Source organism: Vulpes lagopus, chromosome 6, assembly GCF_018345385.1.
Source record: "Vulpes lagopus strain Blue_001 chromosome 6, ASM1834538v1, whole genome shotgun sequence".
In the NCBI taxonomy this organism is placed as follows: Eukaryota; Metazoa; Chordata; class Mammalia; order Carnivora; family Canidae; genus Vulpes; species Vulpes lagopus.
Window position 1 is genome coordinate 78,504,694 of NC_054829.1, and position 13,686 is coordinate 78,518,379.

Sequence of the window (13,686 nt, forward strand, 5' to 3'; positions counted from 1 at the left end):
AAGGTCATTTAAGTTTTCTCCTGTATTGTCTTATAGGAGTTTTGTAGTTTTGCATTTTATATTTAGGTCCATGATCCATTTTTAGTTAATTGGTTATGAAGGGTATAAGATGTTCCCTTTTTTTAAGGAGAAAAACTTTTGGAAACTGGTAGGAAGGAAGCAGGGTTTTGTGAGAGAAAATTTTAAATTGGGCACATAATGAACTAAGGTGGAAACAAGCCCAAGCCCTGACATTAGCCCATAGAATGAGAAAGAACAGCTCATTTGGTTAATCAGCTAGGATGATAAGGAAAGCTGATATTCCTGACCTGGCTGCTTCAAAATAAGCACAGATGCTCTGCAAAGCCATCCTGAGCAAGGAAAATACATGAGGCAAATGGTGCCCACTGGAGGCATCTGACCCAGAGAGGCAGTCAGACTGTTTCTCAGAGAAATCAGAAACCTTGCTTACAGGGACAGGTAGATGTGTAATTGCTAACATTTTGACTGTAAGTTCTTATGCTTCCTTACAAAACCTTACACCCCATTGATATATTTTCTAGTTATAAAATATGTACCAGAAAATAGCTTTCTTCCATTTACTCACAGAGGCAAAGATACACTTTGGTCACCCTGACAGCTCTGTGCTATTATCAAAGCTCTTAAGTTTCAGGGCCTTTCCTTCCCTCTCCTGTAAAAGTAAGGATGTTGAAGGCTCCCGGAGGTCCTACCCAACTTAAAAATGAAATCAATGTAAAACATTTTAAAAAGTAAAATTATATCTTACAATTGTGATTTTTATTTAACATAAGTGTTCTTAACTAGATCCCAAGGGTCCTAGAGAATTGGAATCTGCTGATATTTATGGAAAAGTTCATATATTTGTCCCCAAGCCCCCAAAAGTTAGGAATTGTCCGTCTCTATCTTTGAGGATCCAGAGAGGAGACTGAGCATAAACAAAGAAGTAGGGGCAGTAATCCTGACATTTAGTTGAATGACCAGAGCCATAAAATCTTCATTCACAGAGGTAATTTTTGCTCTCCTTCAATAGGACTGCTTCTGCACTGCTCTAGGACATGGAGTGTACCATATAAAATCTAGCCATATCTTTTAGATCTGTTTCTCAAGGAAAAAAAATCTAAAACTTAAAAGGGATCGTTACTAATAGTCACTGAGCAATGCTTTGCTTTGCTTAAATAGATGTCAGATTCCTGCTGACTTGCTACTAAGTCCGGAAGAAAGCAAAGTAAACCAAACCGTATGCAAGCATATTACACGTTTCAAATAATCAAAAGTACAGTTTTCTTGGTAGCCACTACAGATAAGCACATCAGTGAACTGGTGGTACAGATATTCTTCCAAATCTGGCTTTTAGAGTAGAGAGGTATAGGTGTAGATATAGTAAGGCGGAAAAAAGAGTCAAGTGTGAGAACAGTTCTGCCTTCACTTCCCTCAAGTTGTCAGTGTTCACTTGGATGTCAGATAATCCAGGACAGTAAAATCTTGAAGACGTTGTTCTAGACACAAAGATATCTTCCATTTATTGCAATGTGTATGATGATCAGGTAAAAAACAAATGAATCTGCTTACTTCCAAACAAATGCCATCAGAGATACTTATACAAGTATTTTCTGTCCTTTTTAAAAAGTTATTTTCTAATGAGACATACACATGTCATTTCTAAACAAGATCTCTTAAAATATTTTTCTGAAACACTAGGAGAATGAACAAAAAAATAATTCCATAAATACTTTCCCAGAATCATCTAAGAATACAGATTTTGTATTACTTTCCTTTACACTATCATTTATCAGTATCACCCTCTTCTGAAACTTGCTTCGTAGAATGGTTTAGTTATTATAGTCCTTTAGCCTTTTTGTCACCCAGTGGAAAAAGCTTTGTTAGAATAGCTCACAGGATCTTCCGTGCTTGCCTACTTTTTCCATTTGTAAACATCTCTTCGAAGTATTAAGGTAATATATATAAAAGCTTCTGGCTGTATATTTATGGAAGCAGCCTGATGGTGACCAGACTACAAGTTGATGTGCATGCGTGTGTTTATCCTTTCTAGTTTCCGATGGAGCTCACACAAGTCCGGAGATGGTCCTCACCATTCATTTGCTTCCCACTGATCAGCACCTGCCGGCATTCCGGGTCACAGCTCCACGGCTTGAGGTCAGCCCAGGAGGCAGCGCTTCTCTAGGTAAGAACTAAGCCTGAAAGAAACATGCCTTTGGAAATGGAACCATATTTCAGCATCAGTCGCTGTTTCAACCTCTTGATGGTTGCCAAAAAAAAGTGACTTCTTCTTCCAGAAGGTATGTGCATTCTTACCTGTGTTCTTCCCTCTGCCCATTTCCATGCAAATAGAAGCAGCACAGAGAGAAGGAAATAAACCCTTCCGAGGCCAATGTTCAGTGATGGAATACAACACAGAATGTATTTTCCAGCCTCCGGCAGTTTGATTTGTTGCCGTCATTAAAATGTAAAGTTAACCCAGGAGAGCAGGGAGGAAAGGGAGGGGAGGAGTTTCAGTGACTGCCCTTGTTTGCTGTTTAGAAGGTAAAGAGTAACACGAGATATGACAGATCACAATAACCTTCAGAAGTTGTGAGGCGTTGGCCCAGTTATTCTGTACGTGATTTTAGTTACCTCTTAGTTTACTTACTCTTTAGGAGTTTCTTTATTCTTTCACCAAGTATGTTTTAAAAGCAAATGGTAGACATTGTAGTTTTTATTGGTTGTACTCTACAAATCCTTATCCAGGTTCTACCCCTGAGTATTGTCCTGAGATTAATTATCATCCAGTTTTCTAAACAAGCCATATATACAAAGACAACTGTCACTTCCACCCTATTCTTTCTCACTCTTGTGATGGCTGTAGCAGCCATCATTAAAACAAGTTGGCTCTTCTGGAGATTCAGAAAAAGAAGGGAATAAATAATGAAAAGCAAAAACAGATTCTGGGAGCATTTTCTGGAAAGAAACCTATCCCAGGAGGTCAGGACTGACCTATATGTTGGCTTCTGTGTCTTCATTTGTATGGAAGATAAAAGGTATTCATAATTCAGAACTACATACTTATAAGTTAACTTCTGGAAGTAAGTTAACTACTTATAATATAGCAAGTGACTGTATTATCAGTTTTCACCCTTTGTGCTTGATTGGGATTAAACAGCGCCTTCTTATAACTATCAGATTGCCCAAAACATAGCTTCCAGCCTGTCCTGTAGCTTTCATGTAGGCAGGGCATACAGTGTTTAATGTACACATCCTGTCACTATGATTTGTCTCCTGACTGCAGGACTTCAGCTGGTGGTAAGAGATCCTGAGATAGCACCTGAAGAACTCTTCTTTGAGCTCCGGAAACCTCCGAAGCATGGCGTGCTCCTTAAGTACACAACTGAGTTCCAAGTTCCCATGGCCACAGGTAGCTGCTCACTCTGTCACTGGCCTGCGTGGAGGATTTCTTTCTTTCTTTCTTTTAATATTTTATTATTTTATTATTTATTTATTCATGAGAGACACAGAGAGAGAGGCAGAGGCAGGCAGAGGGAGAAGCAGGCTTCCCGCAGGGAGGCCAGTGCAGGAGTCCATTCCAGGACCGTGGGATCACTACTTGAGCCAAAGGCAGATGCTCAACCACTGAGCTACCCAGGTGCCCTGAGGATTTCTTGCTCTACAGTCAGTGTTATGTGCCTCAAACAAGAAGTAAAGCAACTGTGTGGGAGACTATGAGAAGACAAGGGAAAACCTTTGAACTTTCAGTCCATTTAGTCCATTGGCTGTAATATTTGTGACTTCTCTCTGCCACCACTTACAAACTAAAACTATGAGGCTGTTTCCTCAGGTTGTAGGTGAAATTGATTGATTTATCTAGAGTAAATACATTTAGAACAAACTCATATGAAATGTTAGGTGCCACTCTCCTGTGGTTAGTTCATGGAGATAAATTTGTCTTCCTTAGTTTCATATGTTAATCTTCACAGTATTTTTTGCACTGAAACTCTGATAGTGTAAAGTACATGTATCTTCATCCATAAAAAAAGAAACACATTTTTTTAAGTAGTATCTTTGTGATGTAACACTGTGGTAGATAACGTGACCAACTTTCCAAAATAATATTTCTTAGAATTTTCTCCAATTATAAAATAATGTTGATTTTTAGAAGTATGTAGAAAAGCAAAAGGAACATAGCTAAATCTAATTTTTAAATAGCCCATATATATCAAAGTGAATAATATCTCTTTCAAATTAGTCACTTTAAGATACTATATGCTTATTTCAACAATCTGTACTTTCTCAAAACCTTTGTATAATTCCTAATAGGCATGTAATCATGTATTCTTTTAAATATCCCTGCAGAAAGAGGGGGGCAAGTCTTTGACCTTGAAGTTAGATAGAATTTGGGAGTCACAAAGGTAGATTTTAAAATATTTACTCGACACAAGAAATGTCATCAGAATAAATTTCTAACATCCTAAGGGGATTACTTTAGAAGCATTAACAGTCAGAAAAAAAAAAATTAAAAAAAAAAAAAAACAGTCAGAGCCCAGTTTCCTTAACATTATATTTAACCTATATTTGCATGACTAATAAGATCTAAAGATGTTTATAAAGTATTAGTTTTATTACTCTTTTTTAAAGCACAATACCACTAGCACCAGTACATCACAATGTACGACACAATGTCAAAAGAGAAGGCTTAGAAAACAAATACAGAAAATGAATAAATTCCTTAGTCTCATTCATAACACCAATTATTAGAGCCAAGAATCTGCCAGGAAATAGAGTTGAATATTACATCCAACATGACCAATTCTTCAATTGTACTCTCTGGAATCCTTGGACCCATGGTACTGTGAGGCATTTCTTATAAAAAGGATTCCTTGACCAAACAATTCTGAAATGCTTCAATATTTCTATATCGACAATTCTAAAATTCAAATAAATTCTGCAGGTCAAAGATTTCTAGTTTTGAAGTTTGTTTAAACCTATTTTTCCTGAACTTCTATGACCTGGAAACTTTTTTTCATGCACCTATAAAATCTATCAAATTAGTACTCTAGACCTACATTGTTTGGATTTCTAACTTCAAGTATGTTTTTAAGTTTTTAGATATTTTTGAATTTAGGGAAACATACTCCCAACTAAAACAAAGACCTCTACAGATTCATCAAGCAGGATTTCTTTTCTTTTTTTAAAAAAGATTTTATTTATTTATTCATGATATACATAGAAGGGCAGAGACATAGGCAGAGGGAGATGCAGGCTCCATGCAGGGAGCCCGATGTGGGACTCAATCCCAGTACCCCAGGATCACGCCCTGAGCCAAAGGCAGACAATCAACTGCTGAGCCACCCAGGTGTCCCAGGATTCATTTTCTTAACTTTTTCTAAAAAATGTCAGTATCAAGATTAGACTCAAGATTAGGTTGTCATAAAGCATAGAGGCTTAGCCTTTATTCCCTAGAACTAAGAATGATGACTGGTTCTTACAGAAGCTGATTTGAGCTCAGTATGATTAAGAACTTAAACAAAATTAGAACTCCCTTCAGTGGAATTAGCTACCTTGTAAAACAGTGAATCTCGCACCTTGAGATGCATTAAAGGACAGGCTAAATAACTCCTTTCAAGAGTGGTATAAAGGGAATCCTATATTGGATAGGCAATTGGACTAATTAACTTACAGCTCCCAGAGTTTATGATCCTATATGTACTTTGAAATCCTGAGAACAAAGGTGTTATATACATGAAAAGCGTTATTCCCAGAAGTCATTGGTTTTGCGATTTGTTTTATTCTCGAAAGGTGACGCTTTCACATATGAAGATATTGAGAAAAATGTTCTGCAGTATCTACATGATGGCTCCTCTGCCCAGGAAGACAGCATGGAGATCACAGTCACAGATGGCATGGCAGCAGCAACCGTGGAGGTGAAAGTAGAGGTGTCACTGTCAGAGGACCAAGGGCCTCAGCTGGCAGCTGGTGCCTCGCTGAGCATTACTGTTGCTAGTAAAAGCACAGCCGTAATCACCAGGTCACATCTTGCTTATGTTGTAAGTTCTTACCTGTGTTTTCTTGTTCACTGCATCCTCTCACTGAGCTTGGCTAGAGAGAAACGTCAAGGCTGAAGTTTCAGGGCATCAGGTATATAGCCATATTAGGAAGTTTCTTCTTAACTTCCCAATAGCTCTACTCTGAGGAGTTACATTGTTTTTTTTCTGGCTGCTCCCAGTGTGTTAGGAGCAGACAAGTGAATGAGCAAAACTTTGATGAAAACACAATGAGCTTGTGTAGGGATGGGTGATAGTCAATAGGGAAGAGTGCCAGTGCCAGAAAAGCTCAATTCCCCATTTTTAAAGCTCCATCTGTAATATTCCAAGTGGGAATTTGCCAGAGAGAGCATTCTAGAGGACTTAAGTGACTAATGACTAATAAGTAATAATATTTCATGGCCCACTGAGAGTAAGCCCTCTTACACCAGCTTTTTGTCTCAGGGCCAGCTCTAGACAGAATGCTGGCATACTCCTTTGGCAGTGCCTCTCTGCTAGATGTCCTAGGCAATATTACTGACTCACCCTCCATCCTATGTCCCAAGAGAGGCAATGTATTTAGGGGACCAAGAGTAGATGTAGGGGACTCAGGTTTTTTTCCCATGTGGCTCTAACTTGCTAAGTGACCCTGCTTAATTACACTCTTCTTTCTTTGATTCTTACCTCTGGAGCTAAGGATAATGAGGATAATTTTATTTTTCAGTTATGTGTGTCATAAGCATATGTGAATTCTCTATGTAAGCATAATGAATAGTTTTGACAAATACCTTGAAAATAAGGATGATTATCTGAATGGTAATGATTCTCAGTATTGAATTTTTCCCTACCAATGTTAAAATTCCAACCAATGACCTGGCCTTTTTCTTTTCTTTTCTATTCTGTTCTTTTTTCTTTTCTTTTCTTTCTTTCTTTCTTTCTTTTTTTTTTTTTTTTTTTTTTTTTTTTTTTTTTTTTTGATATATATGGTTTTAAGTAATCCTTTTCTGGGCTAAAGAGTCTGGCTATAAAATCTCGTCCTGGATAGTAGCTTGTAACATAAGGCATTGGCCAGGGAACAATTGCATCAACTGTTTTAGCACACATTTTCCCCTCAAATTATCTTTTCCTAAATTATGGGAAACTGCATTCCACCCTGATTCTTCTCATGGGTCTAGTATGGTTTCAGAACAGTTTTGATTTTGTTTTTTGTTTTTTTTTTTAATTGACAGGTGATTTTTACCATAGGTTATGGTCTTTTGAATCTTATGAAACTCATGAATTCATAAAAATGTATGAATACAGATTTAATCAATAGATCACCAAGGCCTGAAAAATATTTGACAGGCCAAAATAGCTCTCTAGGAGCAGTTCCTGCCCATTAAGTGCATATTATAAGCTGCATATCAAAACACAAGCCCATTGGCAACTGAACAGGTATTTTCAGAAATTGATGAATGTGAATTTATCCACCAGAGAAGAAAGACTCCAAAAGGACTATTCTAGCCTCTGAAAGCTTAGCATATTTTAAAGACTTAGCTAAGTTATATACTAACTTTCTCTGAGGGTTGAAGAAGAATTCTGTGCTTAGTGTCATGGGGATAATTTTTCCAGATATGCCTAGTTAGTGAACACCCTGAAAGGTTGGAAAAGCTTTATGAAATGCTGATCATAAATGGAACAGAATATCAAAGGATAGGAACAGGTGAGCCTGTTTTTAATTAGAGTATCATTAACTCCAAGAGGGTGACATGATGTCAAGAGAGACAAAAGGCAAAAATAGGATTCTGTGATTTGCTTCTGAATGGTGGTTTCCTGTACAGTTTGCTTTGCACTGCAGGTAAACAAGTAGTGGAGGAATGTTTTGTAGTTAGAATGGATGCATCGTAAGGCAGGCCCACCACTTATTAGCATAGTAACCCCTGGCAGAGTACTTAACTCTCTAGGGCTCAGTTTTCTCATCTGTAATGTGGGGAGGATTACATAAGATTAATTTTTAAAAGCTAACAGCATTTCTGTGCACTAGCCAAAAATACAATAGTTCAAAATATAATACCATCTCTGTCAACATCACATAACAGGTATCTAGGAATAAATGTAACAAAGATGTGTAATTTCTAGGGAAAATTGTTACAGTGCCCAACTAAAGAAAAGCCAAAAGAACCTCTTGACAAAGTATTAGAAATAAAAGGAGAATTTACCAAGGGGTCAGATAGATCAACAAATCAGTAACATTGCTAAACATAAGCAAAACATACCTAATAAGTGTAACTAAAAAGATGATACCACTTATAATCGCATTATAAAAATCATGTCTGTTGGACTAAATCTAACAAAAACTAGACTGTACTTCTACAGGGAAAGTTGTAACACTTAATTGACAAATATTTTTTTAAAACATCCAGTAAATGATGAGACATGCCATATGCATGAATAGGAAGATTTAGTGTCAAAAAAATATCAACATTCCTGCAAACTGATCTTTCCATTAAATTGAGTTTCAGTCAAAAGCCCAGTGTACTTATTATGGATCTTGTTAAGCTGATTCTACAATAAAAAATGAAGGGCTGGGGCACCTGGGTGGCTCAGTGGTTGAGCCTTTGGCTCAAGTCATGATCCCTGGATCCTGGGATCAAGTCCTACATCGGCCTCCCTGTGGCAAGCCTGCCTCTCCCTCTGCCTATGATTCTGCTTCTCTCTGTGTCTCTCATGAATAAATAAATAAATAAATAATTTTTTTCAAAAAAAGAATGAAGGGCCAACATTCTAAAAAAGAATGATATGGGGATCCCTGGGTGGCGCAGCGGTTTGGCGCCTGCCTTTGGCCCAGGGCACGATCCTGGAGACCCGGGATCGAATCCCACGTCAGGCTCCCGGTGCATGGAGCCTGCTTCTCCCTCTGCCTGTGTCTCTGCCTCTCTCTATCTCTCTGTGACTATCATAAATAAATAAAAATTAAAAAAAAAAAAGTTATTAAAAAAAAAAAAAGAATGATATGAGGGCAGGGGCTTGCCCTATCAAATATCAGGATTTATTATAAACCTGCACTATTTAAAGCAGTATAGCACAGGAATATATTACAGAGTCCAGAAGCAGATTGACACATGGGACTATATTATAAAACAGATATAGTGAGCCAGATCAGTGGAAACAGTAGGAAATATTTAAAATATAGATCTATGCAAAATGATTATTCATATGGATAAAAAAAGAACTTGTAGTGCTCCCTCACACTGTACAGAGATTAAAACTTCAGGCAAATCAAGCACTAAAATTTTGTAACTCTTTGTATGATGTAGATGAATATTTTTAGATATGGGTAAAGGGAAGAATTTTTTTAAACCAGAAATAAAAGGTACTAACTATAAAGAAAAGATTGATAAACTTAACTTTATTAAAATTAAATTTATATTCCCTAAACATCAGAAATACAGAAAACCGACTAGTTACAGATTGGAAACAGATCTTTACAATACATGTAACCAAAAATAAGAAGATATTTTTAAAAGTCTGCAGATCAAAAAGAGAAAGATAACCTAGTAAAAGAATGAACAAGAGACAGTAGGAATTTCAGAAGAGGAACCCAGAGGAACCAATAAATGTAAAAAGAGATAATTACTTCTTTAGACATCAAGGCAAGTAAAAAAGACTACATGCCATATCATACCAATTCAAATGACAGAAAATAAAGTCTGAAAATACCAAAAATCAACAGGAATAAACCACTTTAGGAAAGAATTTGGCATTGTCTTGTGAGGATGAGTGATCATATACCCTAACCATTCCACTCCTAGAGTCCTATCCAAAAGAAACTTTCATACGTACACTAAAGGATATGCCCAAGAAAATTCATAGCAATTGTAGTTATAATAATAAAAATATTGAAACAAGACAAATGCCCATCAATGGGATAATATAACCTGTGATCGACTTACTCTATGGAATATTAGAAAACATTCGAAACAGATGAACTGTTGCTGTGTACAATGATATTGATGGATCTTAGCAGTCTACTATTGAGTATAAAGGAAAGTAAGTCCCACAAGAGTAAAGTCCAACTCTCTTTTCATAAGCTTTTAAAAAAGCAAAAATAAACAACTAAAAACACTTTGTAGCAATATATCAAATAATATCAAGAAATTCAAGGAAATGAGAAACAAGATCCAAGGTAATGATAGGCCCAAGGACAGGACAAAGGAGGGACACACACATAAATATTAATTATCAGTGTTGTAGTCCTTGTGTTGAATGGTGCATCAGTAGATGTATAAGTAATAAAAAAAATGAATAATGAATTGATACAAAAGGAGTAAGAAAGTAGGAGAATTACTTGAGAACAAAGTCTACCTTCTTATAAGTTTTTTTGCATCCACAATATCTTAGATATGCCAAAGTAGTAATTTTCCTTAATTATAAAAATAATTAATTACTAATTATTTTCTTAAGTTATGAGAGCATTTTCAGAAGAAAAAACCTTGCTGATTCCATGCTTTTTCAAACCCAGCAGTCATTTGAGACTTGAAACATTAAAATAAATGTACCTGACATGAGATAAGCATTTCTTTGCCAAATTTGCCAATGTAGAATTTTGAAGCTATTCATTCTAATCAAGAGCCAGGAGCTCTGTCCTTGTAGCTTATCACCATCTCAAAAGATAATACCTTAGAACTCTTAGCTGTCTTTTAAAAATTCTGTCTCAGAAGGTACTCACAATAATGTTAGGAAGTAGTCTTTTGCAAGTCTGCATATTGTATTTGATAACCCATGTGGAAAATAGAGAAACTTTTAAAGTACACATTTAGGGGAAACTTTCAGAGATTTTGCAGCTTTGATGAATTTGAGTTTCCTTCCTTACTAGTGTCAGGTGATATGAGGAAATAGGGAAAATTCTGTGACCTTGCATTAAGGCTCTGACTTGTCTATTTAAAAATGCTCCTAAGGGTAAGAAACAAGATCTGACTAGTACCCTCCACCCCAGATCACCAGGTATCCTGAGCACATTCCCGATCCATGCTTAAACCAGCTGTACAACATAGCTATGAAAATTTTCATTTCAAAGTACACTTGGCCATGCAATATTTATTTTTGTTGTTGCTCTGGTAAAGTGCAAAGTGCCCCTCTGTTTACAGCCAACTGCTCTAAAAGATGAATGACTTGGAGAAACTCTCAAGAAGATGTTGCTGGCCTCCTAGATATTTCCACAACATCTTTAAAGAAAGAGGAAATGATTCATTAAGACATACAAGTATTGTCCATGTAGAAGCACAGAAAGTCAATTTATTTTTTAATAAGCAATGTGGAAGGAAAAGAAATTGTCTTTGTTAAGATTGTTGTCTTCGGGGTTGAGCATCTGCAGGTTCCATCCTGATGGAATGAAATCTGTAAGATTTCCTAAGTTCTTCTGTTAAACTAAAAATTTTAACATGTTGAGTATTACTTAAAGCTAAATCACTTTCCTTCTTTCTGTTTCACAGAATTTTCTTTATCATTGTATTATATGTTGTAATGGAAACTTATTTGTTTCTACAAAGCAAACCATCCTTTGAAACTCAAAAAGAAGCCTACAACTGTGTTTGTAGGAAGATGACTTATATCTCTGACCATGTTTTGTCCTTCGCTAGAAGGAATGAAAATGAAACCCCCCCCCAAAAAAAAGAAAATGAAACCCTGTGTGGCTCTGATGATAACAATAGGGTATCTCTTTGTTTTATGCTCCATACCTAAAGTAAATTTCCTCACTATTGAGATACTCTTGAAGGAAGACATTGAGATACTCTTGAAGGAAGACATTATTAAAGAGATATTTTCTAAAGATTATTTATTTATTTATGAGAGACACACAGAGAGAGGCAGAGACATAGCCAGAGGGAGAAGTAGGCTCCATGCAGGGAGCCCAATGTGGGACTTGATCCCAGGACCCCAGGATCACGATGTGAGCCAAAGGCAGATGCTCAACCACTGAGCCACCCAGGTGCCCAATTTAAGAGATAGTTTATGAAGAATAAAGAATGGGATTTTCATGCACTTTGAAATGGTGTTGCTTTATTAAAAAGGGAAAGAGACTTTTTCAGCTGGCTGAGAAGGAAGCAACCGTGATCTTTAACTATTCCTAAAATGTGTATAATGTCTTACCTCATATTTGCCTGATTAGGATGATTCTTCCCCCGACCCAGAGATCTGGATTCAGTTAAGTTCTCTGCCCATGTATGGTGCTCTCTTAAGAATGTCAGGACCGGAGGTAGAAGAACTCTCAGAGGTTTCCAATTTCACAATGGAAGACATCAACAACCAGAAAATTAGGTATATAACCGCTTTATATTACTTGACAGAATTTTAAACAAATTATATTAAAATATTTAAGCAACTAACCAGTAGCTCCCTTGAAAGAATATACTGCCCCATTTCTAAACAAAGATGCAGCCATTTTATCTGGCTTGTCATGTAGCTCATTCATTTGATTCTTGTCCTCACCTGTGTAGGTACTCAGCTGTGTATGAGACTGATGGTAATCTGGTTACTGATGGCTTCCATTTCTCTGTCTCCGATACGGACCACAACCATCTAGACAATCAGACGTTTACCATCATGATCACTCCTGTTGAGAATCCACCTCCAGTCATTGCTTTTGCTGACCTTATCACGGTAAAGAATCCTCAGATCAATGAACAGCGAGTACTATGGAGAGCTGGAGTCTGTACTGATTTCTACAGTAAATATTTCTACAGAAATATAGGATTTCTACCCAAATCGACTGCCAGGTTCTTCCTCTAAAGTTTCTAGGCAATAGGGTCTAAGATATGCATGGTTTTCAATCATGAATTTTTCAAAAAGTATGAGAAAAAATATATGCAGAAGGTCAAATAAATATATTTACATTATTTAGTCAAAAATATTTATATGCTAGACATAAATGCTAGATGTGTATAGTATTTTTATACTACACTAGGTGTGTATAGTAGTGGGAGTTAAATTATAAATGGAATATATCTTTTAGGAGTTAAAAATCTAATGTTTGCAAGAACTAAAATATGGGGATATGGACAATGTCCCCAAATCACTTCTTAAGTCAATACTTACCATTTAAATGTTATTTACAGTACCTTGGGGGTGGGGAGGGTGGGGGGCATATGATATATCCTGATTATAAGGTTACCAGACCTGAGTTCAAGTGCTGGTTCTGTTACTTACTAGCTGAGTGACCCTGGACCAATGATACAATCTTTCTTAGCCTCAATTTCCTCATCTTTAAAATATAACTACTCCTGTTACCCAAAGGATTGCTCTGATATTAACAAAATACCATTTAAAAGCCCCCAGTATGTACCAACACATGATAGGGATTCCTTACAAGTTAATTCAATTTCCTTGTCCTGTTCTACATACATACGCAATGCTAAACACTTAGGAGATTTTCTGGGTTTGTCAAGCAACTGAAAATCCATAAAACTGAGTTGTTTCCAAATGGTTTTGGTATTCCATACCTTGGGGAACCCATTTAGACCTTCTCCATTCCCAGAGTCAGAGTGACCTTCCACTTTGTACCTTGTTGACCTTCCTCCATTTGGCCAAGAATTGTTCAGAGTGAAATGGCTTGGTCATGTCCCCAGGCCAGCAAAAACCACTGGGATCAGGTTGCAGAGTTAGCAATACACAGCAGAGCCCTAAAGGAAAAAGTTAG

At 36.8% G+C, this 13,686-nt stretch overlaps 1 protein-coding gene across 2 annotated transcripts in view; it reads left to right on the forward strand.

The window, feature by feature from the left end:
• FRAS1 (Fraser extracellular matrix complex subunit 1) overlaps positions 1 to 13,686 on the forward strand; it is a 429,868-nt gene that overhangs the window by 320,636 nt on the left and 95,546 nt on the right. For both annotated transcript variants that reach the window (XR_005988333.1, XM_041758154.1), the window contains exons 36-40: positions 2,051 to 2,182; positions 3,284 to 3,409; positions 5,788 to 6,035; positions 12,160 to 12,308; positions 12,488 to 12,650. Coding sequence is in view for 1 of the 2 variants with exons in the window: in XM_041758154.1 (XP_041614088.1) it covers positions 2,051 to 2,182; positions 3,284 to 3,409; positions 5,788 to 6,035; positions 12,160 to 12,308; positions 12,488 to 12,650 (818 nt within the window). In the remaining variant the exon portion in view is untranslated. The remainder of the gene's footprint in view (positions 1 to 2,050; positions 2,183 to 3,283; positions 3,410 to 5,787; positions 6,036 to 12,159; positions 12,309 to 12,487; positions 12,651 to 13,686) is intronic.